Raw genomic sequence first — 14,107 nt, forward strand, 5'->3', positions numbered from 1 at the left:
ATCCAAATTGAAAAGAAAGAAGTAAAACTGTCATTGTTTGCAAATGACATGGTATTGTATATAGAGAACCCTAAAGATTCCACCCACAAAAGTACTAGAATAAATAAACTCAGTGAAGTAGTAGGCGCAAAATAAATATTCAGAAATTGGTTGCATTTTTATACACCAATAATAAGCTATCAAAAAGAAAAACTAACAAAATTATTCCATGTACAATTACATCAAAAGTAAAATACATAGGAATAAGTTTAACCAAGGAATTAAAAGACCTATACTCATGAAATTATAAGACACTGAAAAAAAACCTGAAGAAGATACAAATAAGTAGAAGCATATACCATGCTCATGACTGGAAGAATTAACTTCATTAAAATGTCCATACTCCCAAAGCAATCTGTAGATTGAATGCAATTCTTATCAAAATACCAATGGCATTTTCATAAAACTAGATCAAATAATCCAAAAATTTATATGAAACCACAAAAGACCCCAAACAGCTTCAGCAATCTTGAGAAAAAACAAGAGTTAGAGATAACACACTACCTGAATCCAACCTATACTACAAGGTGATAGCAATCAAAACAACATACTACTGGCATAAAAATAGACACAGATCAATGAAACAGAAAAGAGAGCCAGAAATAAACCTATACCTATATGGTCAATTAATATTTGACAAAGGAGGCAAGACCATATAATGGAGTAAAGACAGTCTATTCAATAAATAGTGCTTGGAAAATTGTAGATACATGCAAATAATGAAATTAGATCACATGTTTCCACCATATATAAACTCAAAGTGGATTAAGACTTAAATGTAAGACTTGAACTATAAAACTCCTAGAAGAAAACATAGGCTGTAAAATCTGACATTTCTCTTAGCAGTATATTTTCCGACATCTCTTTGGGCAAGGGAAACAAAGGAAAAAAAAATAAACAAATGGTATTACATCAAGCTAAAAAGATTCTGCACAGAAAAGGAAACCATTAACAAAATGAAAAGACAGCCTACCCATTGGGAGAAGATATCTGCCAATGACACATTCAATGAGGGGTTAATATCCAAAATTTATAAAGAAATTATACAACTCAACACCAAAAACACAAACAATCCAATTAAAACATGGACAGAGGACCTGCTTAGACACTTCTCCAAAGAAGACATACTGATGGCCAATGGACATATGAAAAGATGTTCAACATCACAAATATCACCTTACACCTATCAGAATGGCTATCATCATCAATAAATCAGCAAAATGCAAGTGTTGGGCCTGGCCAAAGTGACTCAGTTGGTTGAGCATCATCCTGTGCACAAAAGGTTGCTAGTTCGTTTCCCAGTCAGGGCACATACCTGGGCTACAGTTTTGACCCCTGGTCAGGGCACATACAGAAGGCAATCAGTTGATGTTTCTCTCTCACATCGATGTCTCTCTGTCTCTCTGTCTCTCTCTCTCTCAGCATGTCCTCAGGTGAGGATTAAAAACAAAGAAACAAATGTTGGCATGAATGTAGAGAAAAAGGAACCCTCATGGACTATTAGTGGGAATGCAGACTGATATAGTCACTATAGAAAACAGTATGAAGTTGCCTCAAAAAACTGAAAATGCAACTGCCTTATGACCCAGCCATTTCACTCTGGGTATATATCCAAAGAAACCCAAAACAATAATTTGAAAGGATATATGCTCCCCTATGTTCATTGCTGTGCTGTTTACAATAGCCAAACTATAAAAGCAACCATAGTGTCTATCAACAGATGAGTGGATAAAAAACTTGTGTTGTGGTACATCTATGCAATGGAATATTAATCAGCCATAAAAAAGGAATGAAATCTTATAATTTGTAACATGTATGCACCTAAAGGGTAGCATGCTAAGTAAAATAAGTCAGTCAGAGAAAGACAAATATCATATAATTCCACTTATATGTGAATCTAAATAAACAAACAAAATAGAACAGACTAATGGTTGCCAGAAGGGAAGGGAGTTGGGGCACTGGGTGAAAAATGTGAAGGAATTAAGAAGTACAAATTGGTGGTTACAAAACAGTCATGGGGGTGTAAGGCAGGGAATATAATTGATAATATTATAATAACAATGTATGGTGCCAAATGGATACTGCAAATATCAGAAAACACTTTGTAAAGTATGTGATTGACTGGGCATTATGCTGTACACCTGAAACTAAGACAAAAATAATTCTGAATTTAGACTGTAATTAAAAAATATATTTTTAAAGTACAAAAAATAAAAAAGATAGAAAAGAAAATATCCCCAAATGCAATGGCCACAATGAGTTCTTGACAAAAATAAAATAAAACAAACTAGAAAGAAAGCTGTTACACATGGCCCATTGAAAATCGCAATATGAGGCAATTTAGAGAGCTAAATTAGATCCACTTCATGAAACTATGAAAGTGGAGGAGTCATCAGCTTTGACAAATCTAGTTATTAGTAAACCAGGCAATGTACTCAGCATGTGTCTAGATTAGCTCTCCAAATGCTGGTGACATGAGAGACTACAAAAAAATATATTCTAAATACTGTTTATTTGAATTTTTTCTTGTTTCTTGAGGTAGGCCTGTATTACTATTAATTTCCCTCTTAGGACTGCTTTTGCTGGGTCCCAAGGATTTAGTCATTGTGTTTTCATTTTAATTTGTCTCAAGATATATTTTTCTTCTTTGATCTCATTGTTAACCCATTCATGTTATTTAGCCTCCATGTGTTTTTTGTGTTTTTTTTTCAGTTTTTTTCTTGTAATTGATACAGGCTTCATACCATTGCAGTCAGAGAAGATGCTTGATATAATTTCAATCTTCTTAAATTTGAGACTTGTCACCCACCATGTTGTCTATCCTAGAAAATGTTTTATGTGCAACTTGAAAAGAATGTATATTCTGCTACTTGGGGGTGAAAATGCTCTGAAAATATCAATTGAATTTATCTGGTCTAATGTGTCATTTAAAGCCACTGTTTCCTTGTTAATTTTTGTCTGGAAAATCTATCTATTGATGTTAATGGGGTGTTAAAGTCCCCTCCTATGACTGTATTACTATTTATCTCTCCCTTATGTCCATCAAAATTTGCTTTATATATGTAGGTGCTTCTATGTTGGGTCCATAATTATTTACAAGGGTTATGTACTCTTGTTGGATTGCTCTCTTTACCATTATGTAATGTCCTTCTTTGTCTCTTACTCTAGCCTGTGTTTTAAAGTTCATTTTGTCTGATATAACTATTGCTATCCCAGCTTTTTGTTTTTTGTTTTCATTTACATGAATATCTTTTTCCACCCCTTTACTTTCAGTCTGTGTGTCCTTCTCTCTGAAGTGGGTCTCTTGTAGAGAACAGATGCACTGATCTCATTTACTTATCCATTCAGCTATCCTATGTCTTTTAATTGGAGCATTTAATCAATTTACATTTAAAGTGATTATTGAGCCCTGGCGAGTTTGGCTCAGCGGTTACAGTGTCGGCCTGTGGACCAGAGTCCCGGGTTCATTTCCCACTAGGGGCAACTAACAAAAAATAATAAAACAAAGTGATTATTGATAGGAACGTAGTTTTTTTGGTACGTGCCCCTAGTGGGAACTGAACCTGGGACTCTCTGGTCCACAGGCTGACACTCCAACCACTGAGCCGAAATGGCCAGGGCTGACAGAAACATAGTTATTGCCATTTTATTATTCATATTTATGTTCTTTTTTTCCTCTGCTGCTACTTCTTAAAGAAACCCCTTTAACATTTATTGTAATACTGGTTTTGTGGTAATAAACTCCTTTTGCTTTTTCTTGTCTGGAAAATTATTTAGTTCCCTTTCAACTGTAAATGATAGCTTTGCTGAGAAGTCTTGCTTGTAGGTCCTTGGTTTTTATTACTTTGAATATTTCATACCAATCCCTTCTGGCCTGGAAAGTTTCTGTTGAGCAACTAGTAGACAATCTTATAGGAGCTTCCTTGTATGTAACTAACTGCTTTGCTTTTGCTGCTCTTAAGAGTCTCTTTTTGTCTTCAACCTTTATCACTTTAATCATGTTGTGTCTTAGTGTGGGCCTCTTTGGGTTCATCTTCTTTGGGACTCTGCACTTCTTGGACTTATATGTCTATGTCATTCACCAGATTAGGGAAGTTTTTAGTCATTATTTCTTCAAATAGGTCCTCAATCCTTGCTCTTTTTCTTCTCCCTCTGATACCCTTATGATTCAAATGTGGTTATGTTTGATGTTGTCCCAGAGGTCCTTAAACTATCTTCATTTTTAAAATGTTTTATTTCTTTTTGCTATTCTGATTGTTGTCCGCTGCTTTATCTTCCAAATTATTAATTCAATCCTTTGCTTCATCTCATCTGCTATTGATTCCTTCTAGTGTATTCTTCATTTCAGTTATTATATTCTTCATTTTGGATGGGTTTTTATTATTTCTATGTCCTTTTTCATGCTTACCACCTTTTTTGTTGACGTTCTCACTAAGTTTCTTGAGCATCCTTATAACAATTGTTTTGAACTCTCTATCTGGTAGATTGCTTGCCTACATTTTTCTGGAGATTTTTTGCGTTCTTTCATTTGAAACATGTTTCTTTGTCTCCTCATTTTGGCTGCCCCTGTGTCTGCTTCTATGTGTTGAGTAGGTCTGCTACATCTCCCAGTCTTTGATGGGTGGTCTTAAGTAGTAGGTGACCTGTGGGTCCAGTGGCACAGTTTCCCTGATTACCTGGCCCATGTGCTCCAGCAGTGTCCTTTCTTGTGTCCTCCTGTTGTAATGGAACCTTAACTGCTGTTGTCACATTAGTGGGGTTGACCTTCAGCTGAGTGGCTGTGAACACTGGTCACAGGCACAGCATATGAGCTGCTGTATGTGGCTGACCCCAAAAGTGGAATTTTCCCCAGCAGGCTTTGATTCCTGCTCAGACCACCCTTTGGGTATGAGACCTGTGGAGCTAATCTGATGGTCCTTGTTTTGGTCTGAAGTGGCCACCAGGTATGTTGGTTCTGGGGGTCTCTTGGGAGGGGCTCTGATGCAGGCCAAGGTCATCAGACTGTAACCAGCCTGAGGCTACCTGGTAAAAGTTATGCACAGTTGGTAGCTGCCTGTGCTGGGCCTGGATGTCTGTGGAAGACACCACACTGTGAACTGAGGCCGTTTGCCACCAATACCTGGCCTGGGCCCACTCAGCTGAAGGTACAGAGTACCCCAAGGCCTGCCACTACCTGCCAGCTGCCCAGAAGGCTCAGTCCCTGAGAGCTTCGGAAAGTACGCGCACTGGTGAGGTAGGGCCTCACAGAGTCATGAGGGTAGGGCAAGCATTCCAACTCAACACAGCTTCAGACTTAACGCCAGTGCCAAGCCGGGGCCACTTCGAAAGGGCACAGGAGCTGCTGCCTGCCTGGGGCCTGCGGACCTGGGAGGATTTTAGGAAAGACCACAGCTCAGCCTGGACAGGCTGCCTGCTGCTGAAAGAGCCTCCGGTGGTGTGGGAGTTGGCTGGGGCTGGGACCCAGGGAATCAGTCGTCAGTGTGGGGTGAGTGGTGCTCACCAGCTAATGCAGATTCGGGTTTGACAACTTGATGAAAGAGCCCATACGACAAAGGCGGTGCCTGCCTGCTGCCGTAGAAAGGCTCAGTGCAGGGACAGTGGCGGCTGTCCCTCCAGCCCTGAAGCCACACACTCGGCTTCTCCCTGTGTGTCTCCAGTACCCTCTGAGCTGCTGTTGTCCCTTGACGCCAGCCCGGGGTGAGTGGCTGTGAGCGAGTCTGTGTGGGCCCTTCAGTAGGACATCTGGGTTTCCAGCAGCCCTTCTCCTCACCCCCGCTGACTTTCACAGCCAGAGTTCCGGCGGCTTCTCTCCCTGGCACCGGCGCTCCAGGCCGGGGCCGGTGTGGGGCTGGGATCTCTCCTTCTCTGGGGAACCTCTGCAGCTGAAATATTCCTTCAGTTCTCAACCAGACATGTGGGCGGGGGCCGCTCCGTTTCTCCTCTCCTTCCCTCCCACTAGTCTCGAGGTGGCTTCTTCTTTAATCCTTAGTTACAGGCTTCAGTACAGCTAGTCTGCAGGTGATTCTCCAGGTTGACCGCCCTATAATTTGGTTGTAATTTTGACAGGGTCACGAGAGGAACGAACACAGCATTTACATACTCCATCATTTTGACCTAACTACTTCTGAAGCTGGCTCAGTACCAGCGGTGGTTGACATTTGTAGTTGTGCCCTTAAAGAGCAGCATGTAAACTGTTAGAGCAGGTGCTCTAGACTGCGACACTTGGTCCCCAGGAGGGCTGTGGCGCGGCAGCGCTGAGCTAGCCAGATTGGCAAGGGTCTCTCTGCGGCCCGGCTGCAACGAGCTGCTAGCCTCGCCCACCACCCTGGCACAGCTGGGCCCGCGGAGGCCACAGACATGCCTGTGTGAGACACTCACTCCAGACCACGATATGTCTTTGTCCGAGTTGGAGACACACTCTAGCCACTGACGAGTGGTGTGTTTCGGTGTGCATCGCATTGTCTAAACCTGCCCTCCTGTGCATGGCCACGTGACAATAACAACATCTCGAAGACTTCAGGAAATCTTATGCTCTAGGATGTTAAATCACCCCAATGTACGCGAGGACTGTCAGTGGCTCCTAACCCATAGGGGCGGTTGAGCACAAATGGAATGAAGGTAGGTCTTCTGTTTATCACATGACCAAACAAATACCAGAAAGGGAAAATGATTAAAAACAAAACTAATCGGATTGTAGACAATCATCTGAACACTAGATGCCACTCAGACCCTCTCTTCCCTCCGGAAACCACCTTCTACTTTTGTCCAATTTGACAGCTGCGATGGCTCGGAAGGACTCCGTCATTCAGAGTGCTGACAGCAGATATTTCAACGCGAGAAGCAACCCCGTAACAGCTCTCCTGTGATCTGTGTCTCTCAGAATGCCTGTGCCCTGTCATTCCTGGACGGCTTTTCTCCTCCTGCCGGGAGGGGGAGGAGAAAGGGATGGCTGTCTTTAATTGTTGCTTTGTTTGATTTATTAAATTCAGGGTCATTATCGAGAATGGGGTAATCTCATTAGAACTTAGACTGCTCTATTATTTCTTGGGATGGGGTTAATTTCATATTTGCAGAGTCATAAAGTAAAGAGTTCAAAATCCAATTACAAAGGCTTAATTTCATAGCAACTAAAGAGAAACATTTCTATCATAAAGGAAAATAAATACTGAGCTACTTCAGGAAACGATCTGTCAGGAACTGGGGGCTGGGAGGAGGGTCTCCATTATTGTCACTCAACTTTGCGTGATGATGCATCGCCACGGCTGGCAAGTCTGCGCAAGGAGCAAATTTAATCAGCTAAAGTCAAAGTCATCAGGCTGGGGTTGACACACTTCAGGAAAGGTCAGCGCTAAGCCCATTTTCCCTCCGTAACTCAGTTACATGTCATCGTCTCGGAGTTAGTATTCCTCCCGCTCGAATCTGTAACACGGATGTCTGCGCACAGGCTAACCGTGTTAGCACTAACAGGATTTATTTCACATTCTATTATTTGTTCTTCCTCATAATTTTCCATGTGTCACGCTGGAAGACTGGTGAGGTAACACGATTAAGCTCAGAGTTGAGCAGCTAAATGTGTATTAGCAAATCAATCTGAATTTGTGCATAACCCAATCATGGCCCCACCTGCTGTGGAGGGAAATTCATTTGCGTACATTACTCTTTAACTCAGTTATCATGTGCCAGGGTTAGGTGGCGAAGTCACGTGTGCTTCTGTATTGGTATGGAGGTGTCCCTGGATTTGGGGACCCACTGCCCTACATCGGGGGCTTCTAAAGCGATTTTCTCTTCAAGAGCAGCTGGCTGATTCTGCCTCGGGGAGGAAGATGAGGGTGGTGGTGGAGGCACCTCAGAGATGGCAAGCCTTTCTGGGCAGCGGGTCCTGTCTGAGGCCCCCCCACTCCTCCCCCTCATCCTGCACTGACCCATTTGGCAGGCACAGTCCACTCACTGCTTCTGAAAGGGGGGTCCTGCAGAGCAGCTCATTCACAGCTCTGCTGATGTTCCAAGGGGTCCCCAAGATATTCGGAAGAGCTGCACACTCCACATCGGGTTCAGCAGAAGTTGGGTAGGCACCCACACGCTCAGCGGCTGAGTGTGGAGCACTCTGGGGCCCCATCCCTCCCCACCACCCACTGGGACAGCGATGTGCTGACAGCCCTGGTCCTGGGAGAGCAATGGCAGCTCCAGGCGCCCTCCTGACGCCCAGCAGAGGCTCGGCTCCCAGGGAGAAGACAGCACACTGAGCCCAGGGTATGATCTTGTTAAATAAGCTTATGCAGTGTTTATTCCTGACGTGCTCTCTTGATAGCATGATTCTGAAATGATATTGAATCTGTAAAACACTATAATGGCTTTACATTGTTAATTTTAGAAATTCAGTCCTGCTACCCAAGAACCAGCACCCCGAGAAGGAGCCTCTGGGCTATAGAGTAAACAAGAACTTTCCACGAGCAAAGCAGAGCTCTTTCCTACGAGGAACACAAACAGCCCCTCTCCAAGCATTCTCCTCTGTGGATCTGATTGACGTTGCATGTGGGACACAGGTGGGGACTCCAAGTCCTGCCTGCCTCGGCCACGCCTCCCTGTTCCTATCACAGCAGGGCGTGCGCCCAGGCTGAACACAGGCACAGGAAAAGCACAAGGAACAGCAGGGAGGGGAGGAAAGTTCTCTCAATTGTCAGTCACTTGTCTTAGGTCCAAACTCCGCTTCGTCTTCAGTGTCAGAAACCCTGTGCTGGGACATTAAGGCGGGGCCACGTGAAGCTACGTCCTTCCCAGATGCAAGCTGTCACTGACTCCTGATCCCGCACGCTCTCCTTAATGCCCCTTCAGTTCCCTTATTCAGTCACAGGCTCTAGTGTCTTTCTGTTGCACTTAACCTTCCTTTTTATTCCCTATGAACCACCTCCAGTGCTTTCTTTGGCCCTGTAATGAAACCACTCTGTGGGTTCTTGTCATTTGTGAAACACGTGACATTCATGGGCATCACGTCACTTTCAGATGCGCTTCTCAGGAGGCGGGCCACGCCAGCCACCGCAGGCTCAGCCCACGCGATGGCAGCACCAGCTTCGTGGCTGCCATTGGCTCCACGGAAAGCCAAATACCTGGATTCAGTCTGATAAGTTTTCGTAGATGGTCATTGATCGGCAAGGTTGATGGTTTAATTTTTAAGTCAGAGCACTTTGTCGCTTTTGAATCTACCAGTCCTCCAGTGTGGCATCCCTGGCACTCATGTACCTGACGTGAGCTGTGCTGTGCATGTTCACGAGGCCCCAGGGGTCCGTGAATGAATGTCTGCTCTTTCCCTAAATAACGTGTCAGAAAAGAAAGATTTTTGTTGTTGTTAGTCTTCACCCAAGGATATCTTTTCCATTACATTTTTTTTCAGAGAGAGAGAGGAAGGGAGTGGAGGAGGTGGGGAGAGAGAGACATCGATTGGTTGCCTCCCACATGTACCAACCTGGGTGGGGATCAAACCTGCAACCTAAGTTCAATGTTCTTGACCACGAATTGAACCCACAACCCTTTGGTGCACAGGCTGATGCCCTAACCATTTAGTACACCAGCCAGGTTGGAAAGAAAGATTTTTGTAAGAGGCATAAACCCACAAGGACAAAAGGAATAAAATCGCAAGAAAAGCAACAGAACTGTGAAAGCTGGAAGAAGAGATGGCAGCGGCATTATCATTATCATCGTGACTGTTTTAGGATAATGATGATTACTATAAATATTACAAAAATAAAAAGCATATACCCCGTTTGTTGCCCAAGGTGGCACCCCAGTTTTGCTTCTCCCTGGCACCACCATTCACCCCGACTGCCCTCGGCTCCTCTGCCCAGCTCAAACGTTCTCGGTGCGCCCTCTGGAACACGGCCGGAGCCCCTGGTGGAGGACGGTGCCTCCCTCGTGCTGCCACAGGCCCTCTGCACCAGGCCTGGGAATTGCTAGATGCTCCCTGAATGCTGTCAAGGAGACGAGGCCGCTGCCCGGGCACAGGGACCACATTCCTGGCACTCCTCTGTCCCTCAAGGTTCTACCCAAAGAAAAGGGGACAGAAGCTACCATGTGCCAGGTCTAGCCTGATCAGGATGCACGGTGCAATTCTCCACTCTCTCCAAGCCCATGTCTGCTGGCCGGATTAGACGCCCAGATGACAGCTGTCCCCAAATGACACCCTTCCCCAATCATCCATTGAACTGTACATAAGAAAGAAATGTCTAATGTGTCAGGCTATTGGGGACATGGGGATTATCTGTTGTTGCAGGAGCACCTGCCACGTGTCCAGGGTAAAGCCCATCACAGAGGACTTGACCTCACCTTTAGGAGATCCAGTTTCAGCCGCAGCTCCCCTTGCGTGGACGAGCATAGAGCGCCCACGATGATGCTCATGTACTCCTCAGCATTGACCACTGAGAGCTGCTCTAGGATGCGGAGGGAGGCCGCCCGGTACCACTCGCTGTCCAGGAAGATCTTGATGAAGGGCACCATGCCATGGTCTTTCAGGACAACTGCAGACCCAACAGACAGATGGGGCTGGGTGACAGGGGCCACATACCTCAGCTTCAAGGACAAGAAAAGCTGTCCTTGCAACTGCCAAGTTTGTATTGCTACATTTTTATGTGTCTCTTTTGCCCATTAGAAACCTATACCCACTGTTAAAATGAAAAAAGGAAAAGAGAAACTGTACAGCTGAGGATTAAAAAGAAAAACATCTTCTCCAGTGGGAATTCTGACTTTAGAAAAAAATATTTTTACTTTTTTTATTTTATTTTTTGTAATTTAGAAACCTAAGTAATATAAGCTTTAACTTGATATACTTCTGCCCTTTATTTCCACATAATTCCCTAATCCAGGGCTGGTGACAATTCTCTTTCTGCCAAAATCCTCAGTGAGAGCAAACCAGGATTGAAGTGAAGAACTATCTACTTCCTGGCTAGCTTCTTGGGAAGAGGGGAGATTAAAGACATTTGGCTGATAACATGTTTTTGTTTAAAAGTAATTATAAAATGTGTTTTCCAGGGTTGGTGTTTGGCGTGATCACACGGAATGAGAACTGGCTCACTCCAACGGCATGACACGGACTTGCCTGGTCGCCTCCATAAGGCACAAGTTCCCCAGTTATGATCCAGGTGATCCGTACACGGACACCCCCTTGGATCCCTGAGCTCTGCCTTGGTCTGCTGCTAATTAAATGTCTGGAAGTGAGCCTAGGAATGTGCACTTTAACCAGCACCTCCAGGAATATTTGACAGTATAACAGCAGAGCCCCTCTGCCATGGGGAATTATTCACATTTGTTATAGTTGATCTACAAGGGCCTCAGACAGAGGCACCTCCAATCACCAATCCCAGTGAAGTCACTGTGTCGGTGCATCCCTTCACAGCATGACATCTATACAAGCAGTCCCATGCACAGGTTCTTTGTAAAACGACACGGAGGTCGCATGATCTTAGGAAGCTAAAGCATCTTGCAGGTGGAAGGAACTACTAGGTGGACACAGGCTGGGAGCACATCAAATTAACTCATGGAAATGATGAATTTCTTCGCCTATATTTTATGATTTGGGTTTTTCTGAGCAGAGTCAGTGCAGCAGGGTACTTGGACTTCAGATAAAAGTGGGGTGTGGGATGTCTGGTCTCATGAATTTAGGATGTACCTTTGCTTCACAACCTCATTTATCAACTTTAAAAGCAAACAGAGCCCTGGCCAGTTTGGGTCAGCGGTTAGAGTGTCGGCCTGCGGTCCTGAGAGACCCGGGTTCGGTTCCCGCTAAGGGCGTGTACCTCGGTTGCAGTTTGTCCCCGACCCTGCTTGGGTCGTGCGGATGGCAGCCACTCGATGTGTCCCTTTCACGTCGATGTTTCTCTCTCTCTCTCTGTTCCTCTCTCTCCCTCCCACTCTACCTGAACAAAAAATGGAAAAATGTCCTCGGGTGAGGATAAAAAAAAAAAGCAAACAGAGGTGTCTACAAATTTGGTGATCGCTGAATGTAAACCAGCAAATGGCCATCGACCACACGGCAGGGCTGGTCCTTTCGTAGTCAGAACCTTCGATCGTGGACACTGATCCCACGAACAGCTCGTGTCCTCACCCGCGTTCCGAACCGAGCCTTGCAGCAGCGAGACGACTGTTTCCAGCATCACGCCGGTCAGCTCTCCCTCTGGGTCCTGGACACCCAGCGTGGACGCTTGGTTCCCTGCCAGGTTTAAGAAGCAACAAAAACATTTTAATGTACGTGGTATGATCTCAAATCTGATTCCATGAGTTTTCTGTCCTCTTTAAACAAGGTGAGTATAATGCTTCCATGTAGGGGGCGCAGCCCAGGTGTGACGGCCACCCCTCAGGGCAGTGGCTCTCCGCCTGAACCACAGTGACATCTCCTGGAGGTGCACTGTTAAAACCCAGGAGCTGGTCCCCTTCCCCAGGGTTTCTGACTTAGGAGGTCTTGAGTGCAGTCCTATAATTGTGTTTCTAACAAGCTAACATCTGATGCCGATAACCGGGGGGGAGGGCCACACGGGGGAACGACTATTCCCTAGAAGGCCTGCAGCCCGGCCTCCTTGGTCTCCCTTTGGACACCTGGGTAGCGTCACACTCGTGCTGAGGAGAGAGGACCGCCGGCTCACACATGGGCGGGAGGTGCTTGGGAAACTGGAGTAGATGGTGGCCCCACCCGATCCATGGAGGCAAATCAGACCTGTGTGCGCACCTTCGAATCCCCAGTCAGAACATGCCTGACACCACAGCAGTCAGTCCCATTTGGGGAATAATGAGTGAGGAAAGGTCGAGTTTACTAACAAGGAGACAGTGTATCCCAGAAACACTCACGGTAGACACCACAAAGTAGGGTCAGATACCGCAGCTCACCAAAACATTTGAATTCCCTGGGCATGTTCATGGGTCTGGGACTGGGTTTAGGAATGAATTCAATGTTAGGCTGCTGAAAAGCAGTACTTAGCTAAGCTAACACGGAAACACTGACCAAAAAAACTACAGACCGATAGGAAGAAGCTGATACAAAAGACTCTTGAAGACGTGGCTGGGGGCCCGGACATCCCAAGGCGGGAGCAGCTGCTGCTCGGCCCTGGCACCCCAAGGAGGCAAGGGCCCTTCCTGGGCTCCAAAAGGTTGCGAGATCCCTCCTCCTCCACATTGGACACAGGTTACACAGGGACAAAACGACTAACATTTCTTGAGCACCTACTGTGCACCAAGCACAACAATAGGCCCTTTCCAGATTTCCTCATTGAATTTTCACAACAGCCATGTGTGTGTGCACGCGCGCGTGTGTGTGTGTGTCGCTATTTCACAGAGGAGGAAAGGGACTCAGAGAAGCTGAGCGATTTGCTTAGGGTCACGCAGCAAAGCCAGGGTTCCAGCCAGGTCTGGCTGGCCCAGTGTCCACGCGCTGTCCCTTCGTGTCTTCCCCTGGGAGAGGCCTGGGAAGCGGACAGACTGATGACTTGAGCTTGAGTATGAGTATGAGTTAAATTCCAAAAGGGGCCAGTGGCTAGAGGGTCCCCAGTCCCTCCAGGCTAGTGTAGTAGGAGAAGGAGAAGAAACCAAAGGTGGAGAGAGGGAAGTGGCTGATTCCTGAGTCTGCTATCCCTCCAGCTGCAGCCCCAGGGAGCAGGTGTGAACAGGGGTGGGAAAGCCGGGAGGGAAAGAGGAGTTTCCACACTGATCCCTGGAAGCCGGTGGAGGTGGGGCTGCACAACCGCAGTGTGCACGGGTGCTGTCAGGCAGCGAGAGAACCCAGACAGCACTCCTGAGTGCACGCCCCTGCACAGGGGACCTGCCGTCCGGCTGAGGGTGCAGAGTGTGGGGCCGAGCAGGGGTGGGGGCAATGCCAAGGAGCGTGGGTACATAGCCAGCAGGGTAAACAAAGGATGGCCCAAATCAGGGGGGCCGAGCTGAATAGCAATGGCCCCTGGTCCAGATGGGAGACCATGGGACCCAACAGCACCGAGTGAGCAGGCGGCCATATCCCAGATGACCCAGACTGGTCCCCCAGAGCCCCGAGCTCTCTGAGCTCCCTTCCCTCTTCCATTACTGAAAACCTCCTCCT

At 46.2% G+C, this 14,107-nt stretch overlaps 1 protein-coding gene across 1 annotated transcript in view; it reads right to left on the minus strand.

The window, feature by feature from the left end:
- The window catches only part of WDFY4 (WDFY family member 4), a 284,390-nt gene that overhangs the window by 228,515 nt on the left and 41,768 nt on the right, over positions 1-14,107 (minus strand). The window contains exons 10-11 of the mRNA XM_036265310.1: positions 12,131-12,235; positions 10,357-10,547 (exon numbers count right to left, since the gene is read on the minus strand). Of these exons, the coding sequence (XP_036121203.1) occupies positions 10,357-10,547; positions 12,131-12,235 (296 nt within the window). The remainder of the gene's footprint in view (positions 1-10,356; positions 10,548-12,130; positions 12,236-14,107) is intronic.

This window comes from Molossus molossus, unplaced genomic scaffold (assembly GCF_014108415.1).
Source record: "Molossus molossus isolate mMolMol1 unplaced genomic scaffold, mMolMol1.p scaffold_m16_p_17, whole genome shotgun sequence".
NCBI classification, from domain to species: Eukaryota; Metazoa; Chordata; class Mammalia; order Chiroptera; family Molossidae; genus Molossus; species Molossus molossus.